The 22,325-nt window shown below is 38.8% G+C and overlaps 4 protein-coding genes and 1 pseudogene across 7 annotated transcripts; 2 read left to right on the top strand and 3 right to left on the bottom strand.

Moving 5' to 3' along the window:
* The first annotated feature begins 600 nt into the window (after positions 1-600).
* On the top strand, positions 601-5,536 carry LOC110756267 (peptidyl serine alpha-galactosyltransferase). Its single transcript, XM_021957678.2, has 8 exons — positions 601-1,262; positions 1,487-1,657; positions 2,216-2,459; positions 2,594-2,794; positions 2,931-3,421; positions 3,661-3,825; positions 3,997-4,240; positions 4,450-5,536. Exons 1-8 carry the CDS (start codon positions 958-960, stop codon positions 5,122-5,124), a joined length of 2,496 nt encoding a protein of 831 aa, XP_021813370.2. The 5' UTR covers positions 601-957; the 3' UTR covers positions 5,125-5,536.
* A 617-nt stretch (positions 5,537-6,153) lies between these two features.
* On the top strand, positions 6,154-9,486 carry LOC110756296 (uncharacterized). The gene is made up of 9 exons (XM_021957707.2): positions 6,154-6,590; positions 6,718-7,326; positions 7,407-7,781; positions 7,885-7,943; positions 8,078-8,152; positions 8,421-8,523; positions 8,635-8,697; positions 8,872-8,982; positions 9,081-9,486. Exons 1-9 carry the CDS (start codon positions 6,522-6,524, stop codon positions 9,324-9,326), a joined length of 1,710 nt encoding a protein of 569 aa, XP_021813399.2. The 5' UTR covers positions 6,154-6,521; the 3' UTR covers positions 9,327-9,486.
* A 67-nt stretch (positions 9,487-9,553) lies between these two features.
* On the bottom strand, positions 9,554-22,155 carry LOC110756283 (protein FAR1-RELATED SEQUENCE 5-like). 3 transcript variants are annotated; one of them, XR_002526657.2, is made up of 4 exons: positions 13,445-13,675; positions 10,233-12,807; positions 9,826-10,054; positions 9,554-9,691 (listed from the first exon to the last, which is right to left on the bottom strand). XR_002526657.2 is itself a non-coding variant. In XM_088250356.1 (3 exons), exon 2 carries the CDS (start codon positions 12,801-12,803, stop codon positions 10,272-10,274), a length of 2,532 nt encoding a protein of 843 aa, XP_088106482.1. In that variant the 5' UTR covers positions 12,804-12,807; positions 21,766-22,155; the 3' UTR covers positions 9,716-10,054; positions 10,233-10,271. The 3 variants fall into 3 exon arrangements, 2 of the variants coding, with proteins under 2 accessions (XP_088106482.1, XP_021813388.1); XM_088250356.1 differs by lacking the exons at positions 9,554-9,691; positions 13,445-13,675 and adding an exon at positions 21,766-22,155 and having other exon boundaries at positions 9,716-10,054; XM_021957696.2 differs by lacking the exon at positions 9,554-9,691 and having other exon boundaries at positions 9,716-10,054.
* Positions 14,139-14,933, bottom strand: LOC148296160 (uncharacterized). The gene has a single exon (XM_088250148.1). The coding sequence runs from the start codon at positions 14,857-14,859 to the stop codon at positions 14,263-14,265; it is 597 nt and encodes a 198-aa protein (XP_088106274.1). The 5' UTR covers positions 14,860-14,933; the 3' UTR covers positions 14,139-14,262.
* On the bottom strand, positions 18,880-20,935 carry LOC110755697 (cystinosin homolog; annotated as a pseudogene). The gene is made up of 6 exons (XR_015834564.1): positions 20,743-20,935; positions 20,665-20,701; positions 20,398-20,443; positions 19,753-19,842; positions 19,364-19,638; positions 18,880-19,236 (listed from the first exon to the last, which is right to left on the bottom strand). The product of XR_015834564.1 is annotated as a cystinosin homolog (transcript).
* Positions 22,156-22,325: the final 170 nt, after the last annotated feature.

Genomic DNA, 22,325 nt, shown 5'->3' with positions numbered 1-22,325 from the left:
GTGTGATGCCCAACTTTCCTCTCAAGCCCAACTTAAAACTCGGCGGACAGCGCATTGTACCTCAGCCTTTGGGTCGCCATTTTCAACAAGGCCCAACCCAATTACAATATTGAACTATTTTTTAAGGAATAAGAACGTAATAATATGAACTCTCAAATCAATTTTTGGTGTTTTTCTTTATAAACTATTTTTCTGTTGTTGATATATATATATATATATATACAATGGCGGATTCACTATCTTTTTGTTTTTGTTTTTTTACAAGCAATATTCTAATTTAATTTAATCTAAACTATGAAGAGTAAGATTCGAACTCGGGTGTAGAGTGAATAGCACATCCGCTCTAGTCAATTTGACTAAGCTATGTCTGCTTTCTATAACTTATTTGTTGTTTGGAAATTGGAACACTATGTTGAACATTAATTCTGGAATATGATACCACATCTACCATGCATTTGAGTGCTAGCTCACTCAGTGTCACGCAACAGCCATACTAAGGAGTTTATGTTATTATGTCATAATCGTTGTACCAATCTCCCGATTAAAAAAACGACGTCTCGTTTCGAAAAAGAAAAAGAAAAAGAAAACAAGGTATCAGGCAGGCAGTGAAGCTGGAAAATCTAGTGGTAGGCTTTTGTTTGTCCGCGTGTGTTTTGTGAAAGAACAAGTCCATTTCTTGTACACAAATTTCGTATTTCCTCCTAATACATTATTCGATCACAAACACCAACCATCAAATAATTGGATACGTTTCGTTGAATAATCCATACACCCAGCTAGCTGTGTATAAGCAATTATTAAAATCCCATGTTGCACCAACTTCAGTTACGTGTTCCCGGCCAAGACATAAACAACACCAAAGCTCTGATTTTGACTTTTGAGTGTATCCGTCAAAGCCATGAAATTTAGATCTCTTACCCAATACCCATCTGAAATCTGAGCCCCAGTTGAGCTACAATGGCTAGATTCTTGGTTTTGGTGGCGGTGGGCTTGATGGGTCTGTGCATGAATGGTAGTTGGGGGGTGGAAGCGGGTCAGGAGGCTCCGAGGAGGATCCATACCCTGTTCTCGGTGGAGTGCCAGGACTACTTCGACTGGCAGACTGTGGGTCTCATGCACAGCTACAAGAAGGCCGGGCAACCCGGCCCTATTACCCGACTCCTCAGCTGTACGGACGACGAGAAGAAGAAGTACAAAGGGATGCATTTGGCTCCCACTTTTGAGGTGCCTTCCATGAGCAGACACCCCAAGACTGGTGACTGGTGAGTGGTTGGTGTGTGCTTTGTTCCTCACCTCTTTCATTTTTGATTGGTTTTCTTCTTAATTTGGTCTCAAATTGGGTTTTGAATTCTGGGTTGCTTTGCAATTCTTGCTTAATTGTTCCTTCTATTTGATGGGTTTGGTTAAGGTGGACAGCATTGGATTTTCTTTGATGCAGAAAAGGGAAAAAAAATAATGGTTGAAATGTTTTTTGTTTAATTTTCAGGTACCCTGCTATTAACAAACCAGCTGGAGTGGTGCACTGGCTTAAGCACAGTAAAGAAGCTGAGAATGTTGATTGGGTTCTGATTCTGGATGCGGATATGATCATACGGGGGCCAATCGTTCCTTGGGAACTTGGTGCTGAGAAGGGCAAACCTGTTGCAGCATATTACGGGTATTACGATAACACTTTTTTTCGTTTCATCTAAGTGATACTACATCAAAGCTAAGCCTGCTCCCATGATAAACTTTTTAAAGCATCTGTTTGGAAAGGATGTTCTTCGTAAGGGTATGTATTAGCTGCAATCAGGTTTTACCATACAAGAGCATTATGAATGCATTGTGAATTCACTAATAATAGTTCGTAATTGTCGTCAATGTAGCCAACCTAAATTAGTTTGAATTAAAAGGGTGGTTAAGTAGAGTATTATGTTTGTACTTGACATGCTTTGGAGGTTGAAGTGAGGTTTTCTTTGTTCTTGATCCATCACTGACATGAGAAGAACAGGACCTTGTCAATTTCGGAACTGCAGAGATCTCTTTTCTGGCATTTGCATAATATCTTTATGAACCTGTTCTTCTGAGGATTTTATGGGCAGTAAATGTATTTTGAACTTATTCTTCAATATTCTTCTTTTTTCGCCCTTGTAGGGATTGTGGCTATCAACATACATTGGTATAATGAATTTCTCCTTCAGGTACTTGGTTGGATTATAATGAATTTCTCCTTCAGGTACTTGGTTGGATGTGATAATATTCTGTCTCAACTACACACAAAGCACCCAGACCTCTGTGATAAGGTTGGTGGGCTTTTAGCCATGCATATGGATGATCTTCGAGCATTGGCACCCATGTGGCTTTCGAAAACAGAAGAAGTGCGCGAAGATAGAGCTCACTGGACAACTAATATAACTGGTGACATCTACGGGAAAGGATGGATCAGTGAGATGTATGGATATTCTTTTGGTGCAGCAGAGGTAAGTTTCTTTCTTCCTTTAGTAATATATATGTCGGATCTTTCACAAATTTCTAATACTTTACCATTTCAGCTTCTTTTGCGTAGTGTTTTCTTTTAGTTAATTTGTATTGGTTACCTTATTTCTTTTTTCAGGTTGGTCTTCAGCACAAAATAAATGATAACTTAATGATCTACCCAGGCTATACTCCACGAGAGGGTGTTGTGCCTATTCTTTTTCACTATGGCTTGCCATTTAGTGTAGGTAATTGGTCTTTTAGTAAATTAGATCACCATGAAGATGGTATTGTTTATGACTGTGGCCGACTCTTTCCAGAACCTCCGTATCCAAAAGAGGTATGTGATCAGAAATGGAATGTCTATTTTTGTTTGTTAGGCTGAATATTTAGGTCTTTATCTTAGAAATCTCAAAATTTCTTACATGGAAGATCATGTTCAAGGTCTTCAAATTTAACATTCTTTCTTTGTCCAGGTAAAACTGATGGAATCTGATCCAAATAAAAGGCGAGCTCTTCTTTTGAATTTAGAGTGCATTAACACTTTGAATGAGGGTCTTTTACTACAGCATGCAGCAAACGGTTGCCCGAAGCCAAAGTGGTCAAAATACTTGAGCTTTCTGAAAAGCAAAACTTTTGCTGAACTGACTCGGCCAAAACAGCTGACTCCTGCTACTTTACAATTTGAGAACGCAGTACATGTAGTACAGGCAGTACAGCAGCAAGTTGTCGATGAACCCACGAAGCCACATCCAAAAATCCACACCCTTTTTTCTACAGAATGCACCCCTTACTTTGATTGGCAGACTGTAGGACTTGTCCACAGTTTTCACCTGAGTGGCCAACCTGGAAATATCACACGATTACTCAGCTGTACTGATGAAGATTTGAAGCAATATACTGGCCATGATCTGGCTCCCACCCATTATGTCCCTTCCATGAGCCGACATCCATTAACGGGCGATTGGTAATTCTATTTTCTTCATATCTCTTCTTTCCTTCTTTTAGTTTCTTCTTGGTGGTGATTTGAGGTCAATTTCAGCATTGCCTTTTTTTCTTTGATTTTTTTTTGGGGGGTGGGGTTGGAAGGCTTGATGAATCCTCCAAAAAATTTGTGAGCCTGAGTTAACATAAATTGGGAATTCCAATCCCCATCTCCAATACATAAGAAACAAGTAATGGTCTGTCTTTTGTTCTTTCTACCAGGTATCCAGCAATTAACAAACCAGCTGCAGTCCTTCATTGGCTTAATCATGCAAATACTGATGCAGAGTACATAGTGATTCTTGATGCTGATATGATCTTGAGAGGCCCAATTACACCATGGGAATTCAAAGCAGCACGTGGCCGACCAGTTTCAACTCCCTATGAGTAAGACAATATGATGCTTTCAATCTTTATCTTTGGTATCTCAGGACCCAAAATGTAATTCAGGGTGTGACAGAATATATTGCTATATTTCTGGCATGTGGGTTCAGGGGTGCACATTTCTAGTTGCATAATCCATACAAGGACTTATTTTTCCTAATTTGTGTATTCTAGCTATCTTATTGGCTGTGACAATGAGCTCGCAAACCTCCATACTCGCCATCCTGAAGCCTGTGACAAGGTTGGGGGTGTTATCATCATGCACATAGATGATCTACGAAAGTTTGCTTTACTATGGTTGCATAAAACAGAGGAAGTCCGGGCGGACACAGCTCACTATGCCACAAATATTACTGGAGATATATATGCATCTGGTTGGATTAGTGAGATGTATGGTTACTCATTCGGGGCAGCAGAGGTAAATTGTTTCTACTGTGTAAAAAAGTGGTCCCTTTTTATCTTGTAGTTTGTATGCTTTAGGTTTCCATGGGATTTCACGTAAAAAGACCATGCTTTGTGGAGTGTGTACAAATGCTTTAGGTTTCCATGAGCAACATCTTTGGTCTTTTTAAAAATCAAGAATAAAATTGTGGTGATGATTCTGTTCCCCTCTGTTTTTCCATGCAGTTGAAACTAAGGCATCAGATTAGCAGCGAGATACTGATATACCCAGGATATGCTCCTCAACCTGGTATCAGATACAGAGTATTCCACTACGGTTTGGAATACAAGGTTGGAAATTGGAGCTTTGATAAGGCAAACTGGAGGAATGTTGACGTGGTTAATAAGTGCTGGGGCCAGTTTCCAGACCCACCCGACCCTTCAACACTTGATCAGACAGACAAGAACAAACTGCAGACGGATCTGCTTAGCATAGAATGCATAAAGACACTAAATGAAGCACTACGCCTGCATCATGAGAGGAGGAACTGCCCCGATCCCAATTCCTTGTCCAACTCAAACTCCGATGCAGCAGAGGAAGTTGTAGTGTCAAGGAAATTTGGCAAGTTGGATGCAAGTCATGTTGTAGGAAGCAACCGTGCGGAAATGAATCATTCTCAGGAAATTTCAGAACCTACTTTGACAGATGGGTTGTTTAGTTCTGTGAGGTTCTGGGTTGTGGCTCTATGGGCATTCTGTGGCTTGGGCTTCTTGACGGTCGCGTCAGTGCTGTTTTCAGGCCGTAGAGGGAAAGGTAAAAGAGGTAAAAGTTACAGAATTAAGAGAAGAAATTCTGGTTCAGGATTCATGGATATTAATGGACGTGATAGGCATTTGCGTGGAGGTGAAGTACCTTTATGACATTGCATTTTATTATTGTGACGTAAAATTCAAGAAGTTTATCAAAAGATAGATGGAGAAGACCAAGTTTTTGCCTTTGCCATGAGTGTATACAATACAGTGACGACCATTATATTTGCTAAGCCAGGCCAAGTTTCACTGCCAAAGGACAAGTCAAACAAAGTGGTTATCTGAAAGTCAACACTTTTACCAAATGCTAGTTAGGGTTATTATCATTAAAGAGGAAGAGAAAGAGGTGGTCGTGTAGTAATTTTGATTTTGATATCACTTTGTATTCTATTTGTGTTCTTTTCCATACCAAATCGTATACGCGCTTGCAGTTTGAACTTTGATATACGCTTTTGTTTCCACGGCAGAAGTTTGTCTTCTAAGTTCTTTCCGTATTTTATATCTTCTAAATATTTAAATCAAACTGCTTGCTTGTACATTTTGCTGGGCCCTCCTGGTCTAGAACATGTTCCTCTACAATCTGCATCCACATCCAAGTCAACCTTCATCTTTATCACTTGTGGGCTGGGGAAAATTCCAATTCTAACGGCCATGCAATCCAAAACCTACCCACAAACTTGGGCACCTGTTTTATTTCTTCAATTTTGCCAACCATCTTATAAAAAGTTATATTTAATGTGTATTACTTGTCTTGGTAATGTTGTAAAAATGCTGGTTCTCTATCCCCACATTCAATTCAATGGCATATTCCTTGCAAATTGTCGTGTAATATGTGTTAGGCTAGTAGGTCGGGATAGTGAGTCTGCCTACTAGCATTTAAGTTCAAATCTCCCTTCTTATAAATTTAGAGTAGCTTAAACTACTGTTTGTACTCAAAAAAATAAAAAATTAATGCCAACCTACCCTTTGTTAGCATCCCAATTATCAACAACTTCATAGGTAGCCAAGCCACAAGAGCAAGAGAGACTGGTACTGCTGCTAGATTCTGACTCCACCTCTCTCCAGGAGAGAGGGGAGGACACTCCAAATTCAAATTGTCCAAAAATTTGAACGTTGGAGGAGGACCGTTGGTTTCCGCACGTGGGCCCTACGAAACAAGACCACGGGGCTGAAAAGGGATTGGATTTGGATTTTAAAATTTGGAGCCGAAGTCCGAAGTCCGGGAGATGGTTATTGGCATTTTTTAAGGAGACCCCACTTGTCACTTTGGCTTTTGCACTCCGAAGTCTCATCTCTATCTCTAGTTTCTATATGCGGCCTGCGGAGGGGGCCAGCAGCAGGCCAACTTTTCCACGACACTTTTCGTTTTGAATTTCAAATTCGAAATCAACGAGGACGACGACCACCATAACGATGTAATCATAAAATCGATAATTGATTCATAAACCAGAGGATAAAGGGAAGTTTGGATTTTTCGTAGGTCTCACGACATCAAATTAACCACAACCATGGGAGAATCGACGTGCCTCATGCAACCATTCTCCTATGTTTCAGGCATTCCCAATGAAGCACATGAGGTTAGTTCTTGATATTTGTCTCTGTTTTGTGTTTCCTGTAATTTGTAAGGACAAATTCTATGTTTTCTTCTTCACTTTTCACTTACTGGATAGTTTCTAAAATCTGGGTTTCGAATTTCTGTTACAGGGGAACCCAATTCATGCACTTGGGCATTCAATATCATTTGGGAGGTTCACGTCAGAGTCGTTAGCTTGGGAAAGATGGTCCACATTCTCTCACAACCGCTATGTAGAAGAGGCAGAGAGATACTCCCGGCCCGGCTCTGTTGCACAGAAAAAGGCTTTCTTTGAAGCACATTACAAGAAAGTTGCTGCTCAAAGGGCTGCAGCCTTGCTTGAACAAGCAAATGCTAATGCTGCTGCTGCTGCAGCATCAAACAATGCCCCTGAACCCAAATCTGAAAGCCAAGATCTGAAGACCATGGTTCCAACCTCTGAAGTGGTCGTCAATGAACAAGCAGAAAAGGAAGAGGAAAAGGTGGTCGAAGAGCCAACTAGAAAAGAAGAAGCTTTCACTGGTAATACCAATGGGTACAATTCAGACACTGAAATGGACAAACTTGCAAGCAGCAGTGTGCAAGTTGCTGATATCCCTGCAACTCATGAACCCCAAGTTTTGGCGGAGAATTCTGCAGAGCTTGAACTTTCAAGCCAAATGCACAATGCTGTTAACGACAAGGAGGTAAATGATATGGAGCTCAGTGGCACACCCCAGAGTGAAAAACCTCTGTTAAAGGTAACAACATTGAATTATAACCATAGTTTCTACATGTTCACACCCGTGGACTTAATCGACCTGCACTATTGTTGTTTCAGCAGAGCTACAGCGCCAATCAAGAAGCTTCGACCCCCATAAAAAAGAAGAAAACAAGACTCTTTACTTCCTCAAAATCATCATTAGCGTATCATAAAGCACCCAAGGTCCCATCTTCTCCAGCCAAACCCATAGTTTCTAGTTGTTCCGGAAAGGATGATATTCTCACCCCATTGCGAAAGAAGCCGGCAACAGAATTGGAGGACAAGAAAAGATCAACTCCTAAATCACTTCACAAGTCAGTCAGTTTCACACCCATCAGGGAACTTTCCAGATTGACTTCAACAGTCATCAGGAAGATTGAAAATTCAAGAGTTGGTGCTAGTTCTTCCAAGACATCAAAAGATTGCATGACTCCTCTAAGAACTCCAACTACGGTGTGCCTCCCAATTTCTTTGAATTTTTTCTAAAAGTATCTCCATAGATTTGCAGTTTTTCCAACAGTGCTTGCTGCTGAAGAGTTTATCTTTGGAACTGCAGGTATCTAAGAATGAGGTGCACAAGCGTTGTACAAAAACCCCATGTTCCGAAAAGAGAAGGTACCTGATCATATAAAACAGAGCAAGCAATCTTCTAAGAAGTTTCAACCTTTATTCTTTTTTCTATTTTTTCATTAATCGATAAATGAATCTTGACTGATTCTGTTTCTGCTCGTGTATTTTATGAATCACAGGGCAAAAACACAACTTGATCCCTTAGCAAGTGGAACCAAAACACCTCTGTCCAGATGGCGCTCACTCCGTACAGAGTATTTGCCTTATCTTTTGACATTTTTCCTGTTTAATCACATGTAGAATCATGAAAGGCTCACAATTTAGCCAGCACATATTTAAAACATTACTGATAAAAATCACAATCATAACTCCAGAAGAATATGCAGGGCAACTCAACTTGAATTCTCAAATATTAAACATCTGAATTAATGGATTTTCTATGGGTCCCACCTAGCGCCATTTCTCTAAAAGGGACTATGAGCTCTTATGTCTTCTTTTCTTTTTCTTTCCCAATTTGGCCAGTTGTTCAAAGTTTTTGAGTGCCTGCAGAAACAAGGCGCGGTCCCCATTTTCATCTGCCCCTTTCAACTTAAGAACTGAGGAAAGAGCTGCAAGTAGAAAGAAGGCAAGGGTTTGCCTTTTCTCTTCTATATACATGTTCCTAAATTGTGATCAAATCTGTTTCATGAGATAGTTATATATGTGGTTGAAGTACTTATGGACCTCATGTTTTCAGAAGCTCGAAGAAAAGTTCAATGCTAATGAGGCACAAAAGGTGCAGGTACAAAGAAAACTCAAGGTTGTTCTCTCCTTACCAAGCTTCTTCAATCCTTTGCATTTTGTTTGTACAAACCAAGATATGAAAAACAGAATGCAGCTTAATGGACCTAGGCAGCCGTGCACACTACCTTTATCAAACTAATTTTGGTCACCACAACTTGGCTCAATACGTGAATCTCTATGGTTTATGCAGGAGAAAGAAGAAACAGAGATTGGAAAATTTCGCCAAACCCTTTGCTTCAAGGCCAGGCCACTTCCTGATTTCTATAAAGAAAGAAAATCACAAAAGAGTGAGATAGACAAGGTATGTTTGTCGAGCTGTGCAGCTATGCTTCTGCGATAACTATAATATGTTAACTCAGTGTTTAATCATTTATTATTATCCTTGATTTCTTCCAACAGGTTCCAGTGGCTCATCCTCTGCCACAGAAGCTAGGGAAAAAGCCCACTCCCACTCCAACTCCAAGCGTAGTTGAGGCCTCAACGTCTCTATCTCCTATAGGAGCTCCAATCAAGAGCAGTGGCACCAAGAATGTCCAGGGAAAGAATAAGCGAACCCCAACTTGTTCTCTCATTTCACGATCCTTAAAGACTACTCGTGAGAATTCATCTCGTGAGAATACATCTCCAAACATTCAGGTGGGATAACCTAAGCTTAAGAAGCCAAGTTTCTGTTGGAGCAGAATTTATTGAGATATATCAATCCTGCTGAAAGCTTCTAGCAAATTTTAGTTAGGCTTGATCGCACCGCATACCAAAATTAATTTGCCGGAGACGCAAAAATATATGCATATAGATTTTGAGCAAATTGGTTGTTGTATGAAGAGTGTAGTTGGTTAGTGGACAAAAAATTGTACGGTCTTTCCATTTTTACCTGTACCAAGAATTGTTCTACAAAATGTAGTCCATTTTTACCTGTACCAAGAATTGTTCTACGAAGTGTAGAAGTTGTGGAAGGCTGTGGAATTTCCATTTGGAAATAGGTTTCAGCATCTCATAATTTGAGTGTACCCCTAAGTAGTAAAGAAACATAAATCTGTTAAATAATGGAGGAAGCAGGGATTCAAAATTATAGCCGAGATAATATGTAACAGATGATGTGTCTTTGTTCCAGGACATATAGAAATTTATGACAGGAAAAACCAACCTAGCCTCAGGATGATGGTACAACATACTGTGGTCAGCTGCCATAAAAAAGTTACACCATGGTCTTTCAAGATGGTCCATAACGGATCTTAAGTACTGTGCGTCTTTTTTTTCAGTCAATATCTGCCTAATGATAATTTGAAGCATATTGAGGCCCCTTCCAACAGTTCAAAGTAAATGGTTTTGCGATTGAAAGTGATTTTCTTCTATAGAAGCAGCAATGGAGATGTCTGAAATAAAATAAAAGAACAGGAAGTAAGATTCTCTCTTTCAAGGGTTTAACATTGTTCCAACCCTTGAAATACAAATGGACGGTATTTAGGAAATATTTTGCAGCAATTACATGAAATCAAACAGTCTTCATTTACAATTTTGTTCAATCAGTGATCAGAGATTTCTCTTTATTACCTTCCTATGCAGTGCCCCAAGCGACTTCCGTCCATAATTTCAGACCCTAGCATCTTTACTCCACCTCTTCAGAATGTATTTGGAAGGGAGAATCTTTATATTCCTATAGTCGAGTACTTTCAATGCATGGCTGCACAAAACTCCCATAAACTCAAATTTCATACAATTACAGGCAACTGTTTCAGTAGATGAATCAAAAGTAACTATGTACTCTCGTGGTTGCCCATATATGCTAACTTTGTACTCAAACAACGGCCCAGTCTGAGTGCATTGATTCACAATGATATTTAGGCATGTTTCATACTCTTGCTGGAACAATTCAAATATCCTTGGTGTGTACATATTCCTCGCATGCTTCAAAAGAATCACATCACCCATAAGTTCTGGCAGATGGTGGTGCATGTTGTAATTACCCTCTAGTTCTTTGTAGTGCCAATCATTTACGACCTTTCCAAGATGCTTGCACAGCAGAAGCACATCCGAGTCTGACTTTAAGTACTTTCTTAGGTTTTCAGTAAAACTTTCACGTAGCAGTACAGCTTTTATGTCAGCACAAAAAATATGCCTTCCATAAGCTGTGGCCCATTTCTCTCTATATTCAAACGTCTCATGCAACCACTCATTTTCCCAAAGACCGTATACATCCAACAATACCTTCCATGCATTAATGAAATCCTCCTCATCCTCATGATAAAAAAGACAACTGCTTAAATCATTGATAAAAGAACCAGAGCCGGCAAACATGTAGCTCAGTTGTTTAAGTGCATTTTGGTACACATGCCAAACACAAATTCGATGCAGTGTTTCAGGAAATACCTTATCAATTGCTTCAGCCATCAGTGCATCTTGATCTGTGAGTATAGTTTTTGGCTTCTTTCCCGACATGGCCTCTAGGAAAGTTTGGAAGAGCCACTTGTAAGATTCAACACTTTCATCATATAAAAGTGCAGCACCAAAGATCAGCATTTGCTTATGATGATTTATTCCAATGAAAGGTGTGAATGGTCGGCTATCTTTCTGTAATCTGTAAGTTGTATCAAAGCAGATCACATCACCAAAATCACCGTAGTCCATCTCCATCTTGGTGTCAACCCAGAAAACATTAGTTACTTGATCATCTACATCAGGTTGAAAAGCATAAAAAAAGGAAGGGTTTTTCAATTGCTTGCTCTGAAAAAATTGCTGCAGTCTGGCTGATTCTCCCTCTCTCATTCCTCGCATACATTTGAAAGGAAGTTTATTTTTATAATCTATGGGATCATAACCGTGATTATCAGTGTCTCTACCTGTCTTACATATTAACTCAGAGGATGATTCTGGCTGCATATTAGAACAATCCACTAAATCGCCTTCAAAAACTTGAGCTGCAATTAATCTCTTTTGCGACCGCAACATGTGAACTCTACAAGCAGCAACAAGCTCATGATTGTGCTTTTCTTCAAAGTGAGTGACACGGTATCTATCATCAGGTTGCCGAGATATGACCAATTGCGCCAAACAGCCAATTCTTGTCTCCTTTCTAGGCCTCTTCACATTCATGTCCCGTTTGTCTCTCTGCCGAAAACCTTCTCTAAAACAGGTAAACCTTCTAGAGACCACAGAACCATTTATTTTGCTCCTATTTACATAATCCTTCCGAACACTAAAACCTACCCGTCCAGCATATGTGTTGTAAAACTCATATGCGTGATCTTCTGAGTCAAACCCCATTCCAAGTTTTGGCACCCCATCTATTCCAGATTTATCACCCAAGTTGGCTTCAACTGCTTGAGCAAAATTCAATCTCTTCTGTGATGGTAACAGATAAGTTGTACAAGGGGCAACAAACTCATGATTGTGCTTAGGTTCAAAATGAGTAACACAAAACTTGCCATTGGGTTGACGTGCAATGGTCATGTGTGCCAAGCAACCAGTTCTTGTTTCCTGCCGGGATTTCCTCACGTTGGCATTATGTTGGATAGGCCGATATCCTTGTCTATAACAAGTGTACCTTCTTGAAACAACTATACCATTTATCCTACTTTTATTTACGAAATCTTTTCTAATGCTGAAACCTTCCAGCACAGCATATCTACTGTAACAATTGTATGCATGGTCTTCTGACTCAAACTCCACCCCAATTTGCGGTAACACATAAATGTATTCCTCACCTTTCATGGCCATACCAGCTCCTGGTAAATCAGCACAGGGAACATTTGGCCTCTGCAACTCCTGCTCACCATCTACATCCATCTCACACTTACTCACAGAGTAAAATTTTGGAGTTTCACACTCCTCGCAGTCAATTTCCACCTGGTTCTTGTCAATAGAAGAAGGAATTGGACTCTGATACTCCTGCTCAGTATCAATAACCACCAGCCTCTTCTCAAAAGAGGAACCTTTTGGACTTTGACACTCTCTCGGAGAATCATGTTCATGGTCAATAACTGCCGGACTCCTTTCGGCAGAGGAATCTTTTGAGCTTCGACAATCACGTTGAACATCAATATCCAATCTAAATGACGTTGGAAGTTCATTGTAGTCACTCTCTTCTTGTGGATGACTTGATATATCAGGCTCACTACAACCCATTCACCTTCATTAGGGAAGGAAGAGAAAAAGGAAGGAAAAACAAAAAAAGTCAGGAAAAATTCAATTTAATACGAGAGCCATCATTCACCATAATAAATAAATATCCCACAAAAAACGAGCTACTTACAATTATGTAGCACATCAAATTATCATATCTATAACAGCTAGGATTATTTCGACTGATATTCACAAGTAACTCAATAGGGCAAAACAACGAGCTACGCATGCCATCTTTACTGATACACATAGCTTACATTATATCAAATCAATTGGGTGGAAAAAGGGACTAAAAATTGATACTTGGCAATGGAAAGTGTGAGCTTAGGAATGGCCAAATTAGAGCTTTATGCCTCAGACAAGAACACATATGGGTCAGATTCCTTATCAGCAATTAGCATGCCCAGTTCTTCAACCATCACATGAATGCCAGAAGGAAAAAAAATTTCAATTATTGAAAACAGGAATGCAATTATGCAATGCACCATTGTAGCAAGCAATGAAACAAGGAACGCTGGAAGATCAGAAGGACCAAAGCTTTTATTATAATTCTCAATGAAAAAAGTAACCAGTATAGCACCAAACATGCAAGAGAACCCATTACTCCAGAGAGCGAGAGAGTGTGAGACAGAGAGGGGGCAAACCTTAGAGAGTGAAAAGGGAAGAAGAGGAAGGGAAACGGGGAAAAATTATGCTGCTTTGAGGGTGCAAAGCTCTTGGATGCTCCGGTAGGATTTCAACGAACCAGATATTTCTGATATTGTGGTCTATCAGGCGGAGAGCAACCGGAAGAATTGTAGAGTTTTAGGGCTTTTTTCTCAGCTCCATTCGGTTTCAGAGTGACTAACTGGTGGGAAAACTTGGAAACAGAGTGCGGACTAGTTTTTTCAACCCGTCTCTTGACGTGGCAGTTGGTCATTGGTTTTGCAAAATGACTCAGCTTAAGGGGCTGTTCGGAAATGAAATGCACATATCATTGAGATTCTTTTCTATTCATTTGGGTTAGATTTGCTTAAACTGAATTAGATTGGAGGCCAAATTCTAATGAGAATATTGTCAAATATTTTTTGTAGAAAATCGGTTGTAATTTATTGAGGACAAACAGAGTACAATTAAAATTCCAAACTAAAGTCAAGAAGATTAGATGGGTATTTCTACACACATAAGAGCTCATACATTGAACTAATCAAATAGCCTATTCTACTTGCTTATAGCGATCAAAAGAACTCTCATTCATGATGAAGCACCCTCCGGCTCCAAATATTCCTTAGTCACAGACTCACGGGTCCGCAACAAGTACATCAAAAATAAAATCAGACCAAGACAAAGAAGCAGCAATAAAGTAATATTGTCAAATATTTAGAAATAAGATTATCATCATCATCATTATTATTAACTTGTACATCAAAATACAAAGCAGATGAAAAGAAGTTGACTTCAATCCGCGTTATTCAAACCACAATCACGTTTGTGGCACTAAACACCAACCTTCATCTTCCTCAATTGGATCAATCACATATTCCACATTAAAGAAACCCATCTCTTCATAATTACCATCTTCCTCAACCTCATCAAAAGCCACCCTCACATCATGATCATTTCTATTATCATAGGCTCTACTTGCATAACCATTGATTTCATCCTCTTCTTCATCATCATCATCATCATCGTTGTTATCATAATCTCTAGTAGACAGATGATCCAAAATCCCCGTGGCAGAAAACCCAGAAAAATTCGAGGTGGGCCGGCTGTCCACAACCCGCCAAGTGACCAAACGATGATTGGATAAGACGTCGGATGACTTGAGCTTGTGGTTCCCTTTGGTCTTGTCCTTGGCCTTAGAAGCCGGGTGAATGTGACACTCGGTGCACCTGGGCTTGCCGCACTTACCCGTGAACTTGGAGTGGTTGGTAGGCTTGGTGGCCACCTTGGTGAACAACCCGGCTGTAGTAGGTGAATCGAACCTGTTCACGTGTCGGGTTCCGGGTCTTGGGTTCAATGGGTCGGGTAGGACCCGGTAAGTCCGGACCATCCCGTGCTGGCGACCCTCTCTCTTCATTGTTGACAAAGGGAGCTGTGGGCTGAATGAAAGATTGAAAGAAGGATGAATGATGGAGGTGTTGAGTTGTGCCCTCTCTCATTATATAGTGTTGCTTGTCGGAATGAAAACTTGGGAAGCACGGTCTTTGGTTTGGTAGGTCCTAATTCTTGTGGACCAAGCCAATAAATCATTAAAGATTGACAACTCACCAAGATAAAGAATATATCTTTTTCGCTTTTTTTTTCTTTTCTTCTTTTCAATATTTTTTATATGTTTTATATTTATAATTATTTTATAAAGCAAGTACTTTTGTTTTAATAAAGCAAGTACTTGGCAATGGCCAATTGCTTATGCTTGACGGTATGCATATGTCTGTTTCTTGATAATGATGCCCACTTACATGTTACAGGGTTGACCCTGGATTTTTATTATTTATTTTTCACGTGGCTAATGGAAATTATACAAAGTTGTGATGAGAAAAGGTGTGAGCCCCAAGGCAAAGGGACACTGCAACCTGTTTTTATTCAGGGTATAATTGGATCCTGAAGGAATCAGAATTTGAAACATGTAAAAGAAGGAATCTTCGGTTTAACATCTAACCATCCTGACTGGAACCTGTGTTTCTGAAACTTGATTATGGAAAATCATACCTTCTTAATTTTACATTTCTTGAAAAAGTTTCTACTCTATATCACCTGGTCTAATGCTACTTCATCCCAGGCTTTTGATACCTTGCTCCGGAAGTTACAAAGGTATGTCCCTCAAGGTTCATCTATGCAGGAGCTGGTGTAATTGGATTATCATTAGCTGTGACAAGAAAATGCAGGCAAGAATTGGGATAATTTGAATGTATAAAACCTCAAAAGTTCAGTCTTTATTTTTAAATATAAGACATTCTGATATGGAATTATTATTGTTTTCTAGGTCTGTTAAATGCATCGAGATTAACAAAGAATCAAAACTATCCTTTGAGAAGACAGTTGACCGCCTGCCAAACTTAGTAGATATAGCAGTATCAGCTGGCATCTTGCAGATACTTCTAAAGTTGGTAACCCTTTGAAATTTTTTATGTATATATCTTAAATTTTTACCTCATAGTATTAGTAGAGATGTCTGCTTTCTTCAGGTTTAGATGTTAAATATGGCTATAATTTGTTAAAGAGAAAGTATGAGAATAAATTTTAAATTATTATTTAGTATGTGAATTCTTACGAATTTCATGTTTATATTATAATGTATACAAAGCAATTTTCAAGGTTTCTCCGTTATTGTTCCTTTATGATTTCTGCTGAATAGTTTCTTGGATGCATCTCTTGTTGATGCATTGCGGAGTATATCTTCGGCCGAGTATAAAGCTAAGTCATCCTCCTCAGAGAGGTTAGACCCTTTCTACATTCAAAATATTGAAGTCAAGGACCTCACTGGTGGTCCTAGTGGAAAGTAATTAGTTCCATTAATTTATATGTCAACTCAGTTCAAGCTCAAAAGAAAAGGATGAGAAGAGACCATGGATGCTCCGTGCAAGAGAAGCTTCACTAGTTCATATTGGAAGCAAAATAACTTCAGAGGATAGCAAAACATTGCCTCGAACCCTTATTTATATTAGTTGTGGATGGGAATTGGAAAGCTTGCTACAAAGTTCCATGAAATAATTATATTCTGCTCTGATTGATTATCCAATCCCGTCTTGGTCTGGTTTGATTGTCACCATTTTTTACCTCTACGTAATTTGGGATTGATGTTTCAACAGGATTGCGAGTTGTTATTGTCTAGCAACGCATGGAAGTTGGAAAAATCCCATGGATATAATTTTTTCCCTGGAACCCAGAGGTATATATCAGTTTCTATTCTCTAACCCCCTTGTTTCCAACATATATGATGCATCTTATTACAATTAAATTGCATGGATATGCATATATACTATAAGGCCCCGTTTGGTAGGCTGGCACTGGTTAGGATGGGCTTTGAAGCATTGGATTGGGTTAGCTTGGACTGGTTAGGTTTTGAATCCAGTCCTGTTCATTTTTTTGCACCAAACAACAGATTAAAATTGGCTTTTTTGTATTTAATAAATCAAGATTTTATTTTATTTTATTTATTAACAATAATTCCAACTTTTTGCCCCCAACAGAAGAAAAACCTCAAATTTTTGCAAAAAGCCTAGACCCAGATGAAAAATCCTAATCAAACCAAGAAGATAACTCTCAAACCCAAAATCAAACTCATATACAAACTGAAAATTCGATAATATATTTTTCAAATTCAATAAAACACAAACTGAAAAACAACATTCACAGCACAAAAGAAGAAGAATGAATTATGCAAATTCTGGAATCCCAATACCAGATCTGAAAGATATTCAATGAAAAGTGAAATTAAACCCAAAAATAAAAACAAAATCACAGCACTCAACATCGTCAACACAAATTCAAAAAAAATATTAAGAGAGAGCCAAATAAACCATAACAAAGAATCTGTTTAAAAAGAAAAAAACCAGAAGAGAAAGGACATGAGAGAAGAAGAGAGATGAGAGAAGAAGAGAGATGAGAGATGAGAGATGAGAGAGGAGAGAATATAGCAAAGACGACGCAGAGGAGAGAAGAGGGAGACGAAGAGAAGAGAAGACAAAAGCTCGTCAGTCTTCTAAACCCACCTCTCAGCGTGGGTTTTCAAATCCAGCATATGCTGGACTGGTATCCTATATAAAAATTTGAGTGATATCCAGTCCATGATTCTTTTAAGCCCACCAAACAACAGACTGGACCCATGTCTGTTTTAATTGAATTTGTCCAATCCAATCCAGCCTATCAAACGGGCCCTAATTTCTTTCAAGATTTCCCGCATTTCATTCAGACGTTGTATTGCTAATTCCATCATCTTTGCATTTAAAGAATTAAAAAAATTCATTAAATGACGTGGCATATTCTGATCGCTAGATAAATTGGACGGTCAAGATGATAACAAATACAAATTAAAAACGAGTGGAGTCGGGTGTGCAGCAAACCCTAATTTTCTTTACTATATAAGCTAACATCCATCCGTAAGCCTTTTCATCTTTCCATTCCTTTGGGGAGAAGCCGGAAGAGCCGGAGCAGGAGCAGCCGGAGCCAGAGTCGGAGCAGTCGGACCCTACTCCGGCTCCGGCTCCAGATCCGGCTGCTCCAACTCCGGTTAAAGATTTAAGTTTATGTTTTCATCTAAATGCTAAATCTAGAAACCCATATTTTGAATACCGTGTCAATTAAATTTGCTAAACCCTCTGTTCGGGTTTATTTGGCTCTCTCTTTATATTTTTTGCGAATTTCTGTTAGATGTGTTGGAGTGCTCTGCGATTTGGTTTCTTTTGTGGTTTGATTTCACTTGTCATTTAATATCTTTCATATGTGCTATTTGGGATTCCAGTTTCCTTTTTTTTTTCCTTTGAAAATTTTAATATCGATTTTTTTTTAAATTTTGTTTAAATTCTTTTTAGTTAAATACAATCTCGTCTTTCTTGTATTTATCTTTTTATAAAATAGTAAAAATGATACATTTTCTTCTTATAGCAAAAGTGTTCTGATAAAAACGTATGTTCTTTAGTTGATACTAAAAAAAATCCGGTAAAGAAATAGATGATTTTTTTACTTGTTTTCATAAATCTGTATATTGGTTTGGGAGTCATCTTCCAAACGACTAGGACGGACTAAAAGGTGGAGGGTCAGTAGTAGTGTTGAATAGTTCTATTTAGGTTGTTTTTCTTTTTTATATTTCTGTTTTTAATTATTAGATAATTGATTAAATTGGAGTGAGCTCTTTCCTGATGAGCCCAAAGAAGACAAGTCTTCTAAGTTTGCAATTGCCCCAAGTCACTTTGACTCTGCTAGGTGCAGAGTGCATGATAGTGTCATGCACTCTGTCCTTGGCAGAGGCAGAATGCTCCTCCAGGATATGTCTTCAAGGGACCTCCTAGGGGTAATTGCAAACTGAATTGCAAACTGAGAAGACTTGTCTTCAAGGTACTATCTTTTTATTCTTACGGATCCTCTAGTAAAAGTGGTATGCAAACTTATACTTTAATTGCATAATGTTCTTCAAACACTGTTTCCTACTTCTCCAAATAAATGCTTTTTTCTTCTTCCCTGTACACAACGTGATACAACATGCTTTTAGGTAAAATAACCTGCAGAAACCCAAAAAGTTTGCTAATTCTTACACCGACGATGTAAGCTAATATCTATCATACTCTTGAGAGCCAAGCCAAAAGCTTTATACATTTTCCTAAACTGGGTCATCAGATGACTTGACGAGTGGCTCCGAGCTCTCCTTGCTGATGATTTTAGGGGTGATCACTGCTTTCTTGCCATGATACAGCACGTAATGTTGACCCATGAATAGAAGGTCAAAGAATATAGATATCTGAAACAGTAAAAACCATCCATGTATGAGCATCTTATAGCTCCATAACCAATTCAATTTGAGACAATCTAGAAAATGTGTCAATTGTTTGATATAATTCAAGACATTGCTATGAATGAATCCATACCAAAGACAGCAGTGTCTTCCCTATATGTCCATAGAAGTTCACCAAAGAACCTGGAAAGGTGCACAAGTTAGAAACACAATTTAGCATGAAGGATGTTATGAAACTGCAAATATCATTCGATGCACAAAAACAAAAAGGTGAGAATCTTACTTGAAAATGGAAATCAACCAAAGCCAAGAATGACTTGGCAAAGCTAAGAAAACACAAACTGCAGTACCTAACCACACGGCAGCAACAATTGCAATGGAAATCTTGGAGACCTTCTGATTTCCATGCTGCATAAAGCCATCAGCAAAAGGTCAAATATGAAACTTTTCATGACAAAGTGACTAACATCAGGATAGTGAACCTATTAACACGATTTTAAATCATAAACTCGAGACACTTACTTCATAGATTGCAATTTGGTACAGGGTAATTGCTGTCAGTAAAACAGCATGAATAGAGAAAGCAACATCGTTTGCTGCAACAGGTATCATCTGCAATTATAGCACAAAATAGATGAGTACTTCCAAATACACATATAACAAATCATCAACTCAATCTCTTCCATACATCCTTCCTTTTAAGACGCACACACTATATTAAACAGTTATAAACTATAATCCCTCTTCAGCTGATGGAGTTGTCGTCAAAGTATTGAGATTACAATCTACACGTATCATATTTCATGCAAAAATTATGTGCTTAAAAACCTAAATGACAAAACACACCTGAAACACTAGCTTTCTGATATATAAAGTTGTTACGGCCTTGAAATCCAGTGTACCATAAATGTCACAAATCTCCAAGTGCCGAAAATAACAGCTGCTATCGAGTTACAACTAAAACTGCTACATATTACATTCCTTATCTAACTTAATACTTGTATCAATATATAAGCAGAGCTTATTAAAACATTTGCCAATCCCCCAAGAAAAAGCATACCCATATGCAATAATTCTAAACTTTGCTATTGGAAACCAAGAACACAGCACTGGGAATGAAAATGATCATAAAAAGAAGTGGCTAGGCTGGTAGGGAGGGGAACAAACCTGTCCTAAGCCGTACTTCTCCAAGTACTGCTTTTGAACGGCATAGCTGAAGTAGAGAGTGGCATTGTAGATGAGATAGGAGGAGTGCTTTGTCAAATTTAACACCACGAAATCGAAGTTCAACCCCACAACACTAATTCAAAGGCCCACCGGCCACCACCATCCACCAAAAACTATTTTAGATAAAGAAAGAATCTTTGAATTGAATTCAGCAGAAAATCGAGGTGTGAAAAACCAAAGTGTTTGTGGGATGACATAAATGAATACCTTTTCCTCCGGAAATTCAAGATGACAAGTGTACCTTCTGGAAACAACTATACCATTTATCCTACAACTCCTGCTCACCATCTACATCCATCTCAAACTTACTCACAGAGTAAAATTTTGGGGTTTCACACTCCTCGCAGTCAATTTCCACCTGGTTCTTGTCAATAGAAGAAGGAATAGGACTCTGATACTCATGCTCAGTATCAATAACCACCAGCCTCTTCTCAAAAGAGGAACCCTTTTGGACTTTGACACTCTCTCGGAGAGTCATGTTCTGCCGGACTCCTTTCGGCAGAGGAATCTTTTGAGCTTCGACAATCGCCTTGCACATCAATATCCAATCTAAATGACGTTGGAAGTTCATTGTATAGTCACTCTCTTCTTGTGGATGACTTGATATATCAGGCTCACTACAACCCATCCACCTTCATTAGGGAGGGAAGAGAAAAAGGAAGGAAAAACAAAAAATTCAGGAAAGATTCAATTTAATAGCCCTAAAAACGAGCCATTATTCACCATAATAAATAAATATCCCATAAAAACAAGCTACTTACAATTATGCAGCACATCAAATTATCATATCTATAACAGCTAGGATTATTTCGACTGATATTCACAAGTAACTCAAAAGGGCAAAACAACGAGCTACGCATGCTATCTTTACTGATACACATAGCTTCCACCATATCAATTGGGTGGAAAAAGGGACGAAAAATTGATACTTGGCAATTGAAAGGGTGAGCTTAGAAATGACCAAATTAGAGCTTTAGCCCTCAGATAAAAATACACATGGGTCAGAGTCCTGCATGCCCTGTTCTTCAACCACCATATGAATGCCAGAAGAAGAAAAAAATCAATTATTGAAAACAGGAATGCAATTATGCAATGCACCATTGTAGCCAGGAATGAAACAAGGAACGCTGGAAGATCAGAAAGACCAAAGCTTTCATTATAATTCTCAATGAAAAAAGTAACCAGTATAGCACCAAACATGCAAGAGAACCCATTACTCCAGACCAGAGAGAGAGAGAGAGAGAGAGAGAGAGAGAGAGAGAGAGAGAGAGAGAGTGAGACGGAGAGTGAGACGGAGAGAGGGCAAACCTTAAAGAGTGAAAAGGGGAAGAAGAGGAAGGGAAACGGGGAAAAATTCTGCTGCTTTGAGGGTGCAAAGTTCTTGGATGCTCCGGTGGGATTTCAACGAACCAGATATTTCTGATATTGTGGTCTATCAGGCAGAGAGCAACCGGAAAAACTGTAGAGTCTTAGGGCTTTCGTCTGAGCTCCATTCGGTTTCAGAGTGACTAACTGGTGGGAAAACTTGGAAACAGAGTGCGGACTAGTTTTCTCAACCCGTCTCTTGACGTGGCAGTTGGTCATTGGTTTTGCAAAATGACTCAGCCTAAGGTGCTGTTCGGAAATGAAATACACATATCATTGAGATTCTTTTCTATTCATTTGGGTTTGATTTGCTTAAACTGAATTAGATTGGTGGCCAAATTCTAATGAGAATATTGTCAAATATTTTTTGAAGAAAATCGGTTGTAATTTATTGAGGACAAACAGAGTAGAGTTAAAATTCCAAACTAAAGTCAAGAAGATTACGTGAGTATCTATACACATAAGAGTTCGGGCATTAAACTAATAAAATAGCTTACTTTCCT

The sequence above is a fragment of the Prunus avium genome, chromosome 3 (genome assembly GCF_965620075.1).
Source record: "Prunus avium chromosome 3, drPruAviu1.hap1.1, whole genome shotgun sequence".
Taxonomy (NCBI): Eukaryota; Viridiplantae; Streptophyta; class Magnoliopsida; order Rosales; family Rosaceae; genus Prunus; species Prunus avium.
The sequence above is the reverse complement of the archived record's forward strand: the minus strand, read 5'-3'. Positions and strand labels throughout refer to the sequence as shown.

Coding starts and splice junctions, on each gene's coding strand:
- LOC110756296 (XM_021957707.2), top strand. CDS start 6,522: ATGGGAGAATCGACGTGCCTCATGCAACCATTCTCCTATGTTTCAGGC. Junction 8,153..8,420: donor TGGCGCTCACTCCGTACAGA/GTATTTGCCTTA, acceptor CAATTTGGCCAG/TTGTTCAAAGTTTTTGAGTG. Junction 8,983..9,080: donor AAAAGAGTGAGATAGACAAG/GTATGTTTGTCG, acceptor TTCTTCCAACAG/GTTCCAGTGGCTCATCCTCT.
- LOC110756283 (XM_088250356.1), bottom strand. CDS start 12,803: ATGGGTTGTAGTGAGCCTGATATATCAAGTCATCCACAAGAAGAGAGT.
- LOC110756267 (XM_021957678.2), top strand. CDS start 958: ATGGCTAGATTCTTGGTTTTGGTGGCGGTGGGCTTGATGGGTCTGTGC. Junction 2,460..2,593: donor ATTCTTTTGGTGCAGCAGAG/GTAAGTTTCTTT, acceptor TTCTTTTTTCAG/GTTGGTCTTCAGCACAAAAT. Junction 3,826..3,996: donor CCAGTTTCAACTCCCTATGA/GTAAGACAATAT, acceptor TGTGTATTCTAG/CTATCTTATTGGCTGTGACA.
- LOC148296160 (XM_088250148.1), bottom strand. CDS start 14,859: ATGAAGAGAGAGGGTCGCCAGCACGGGATGGTCCGGACTTACCGGGTC.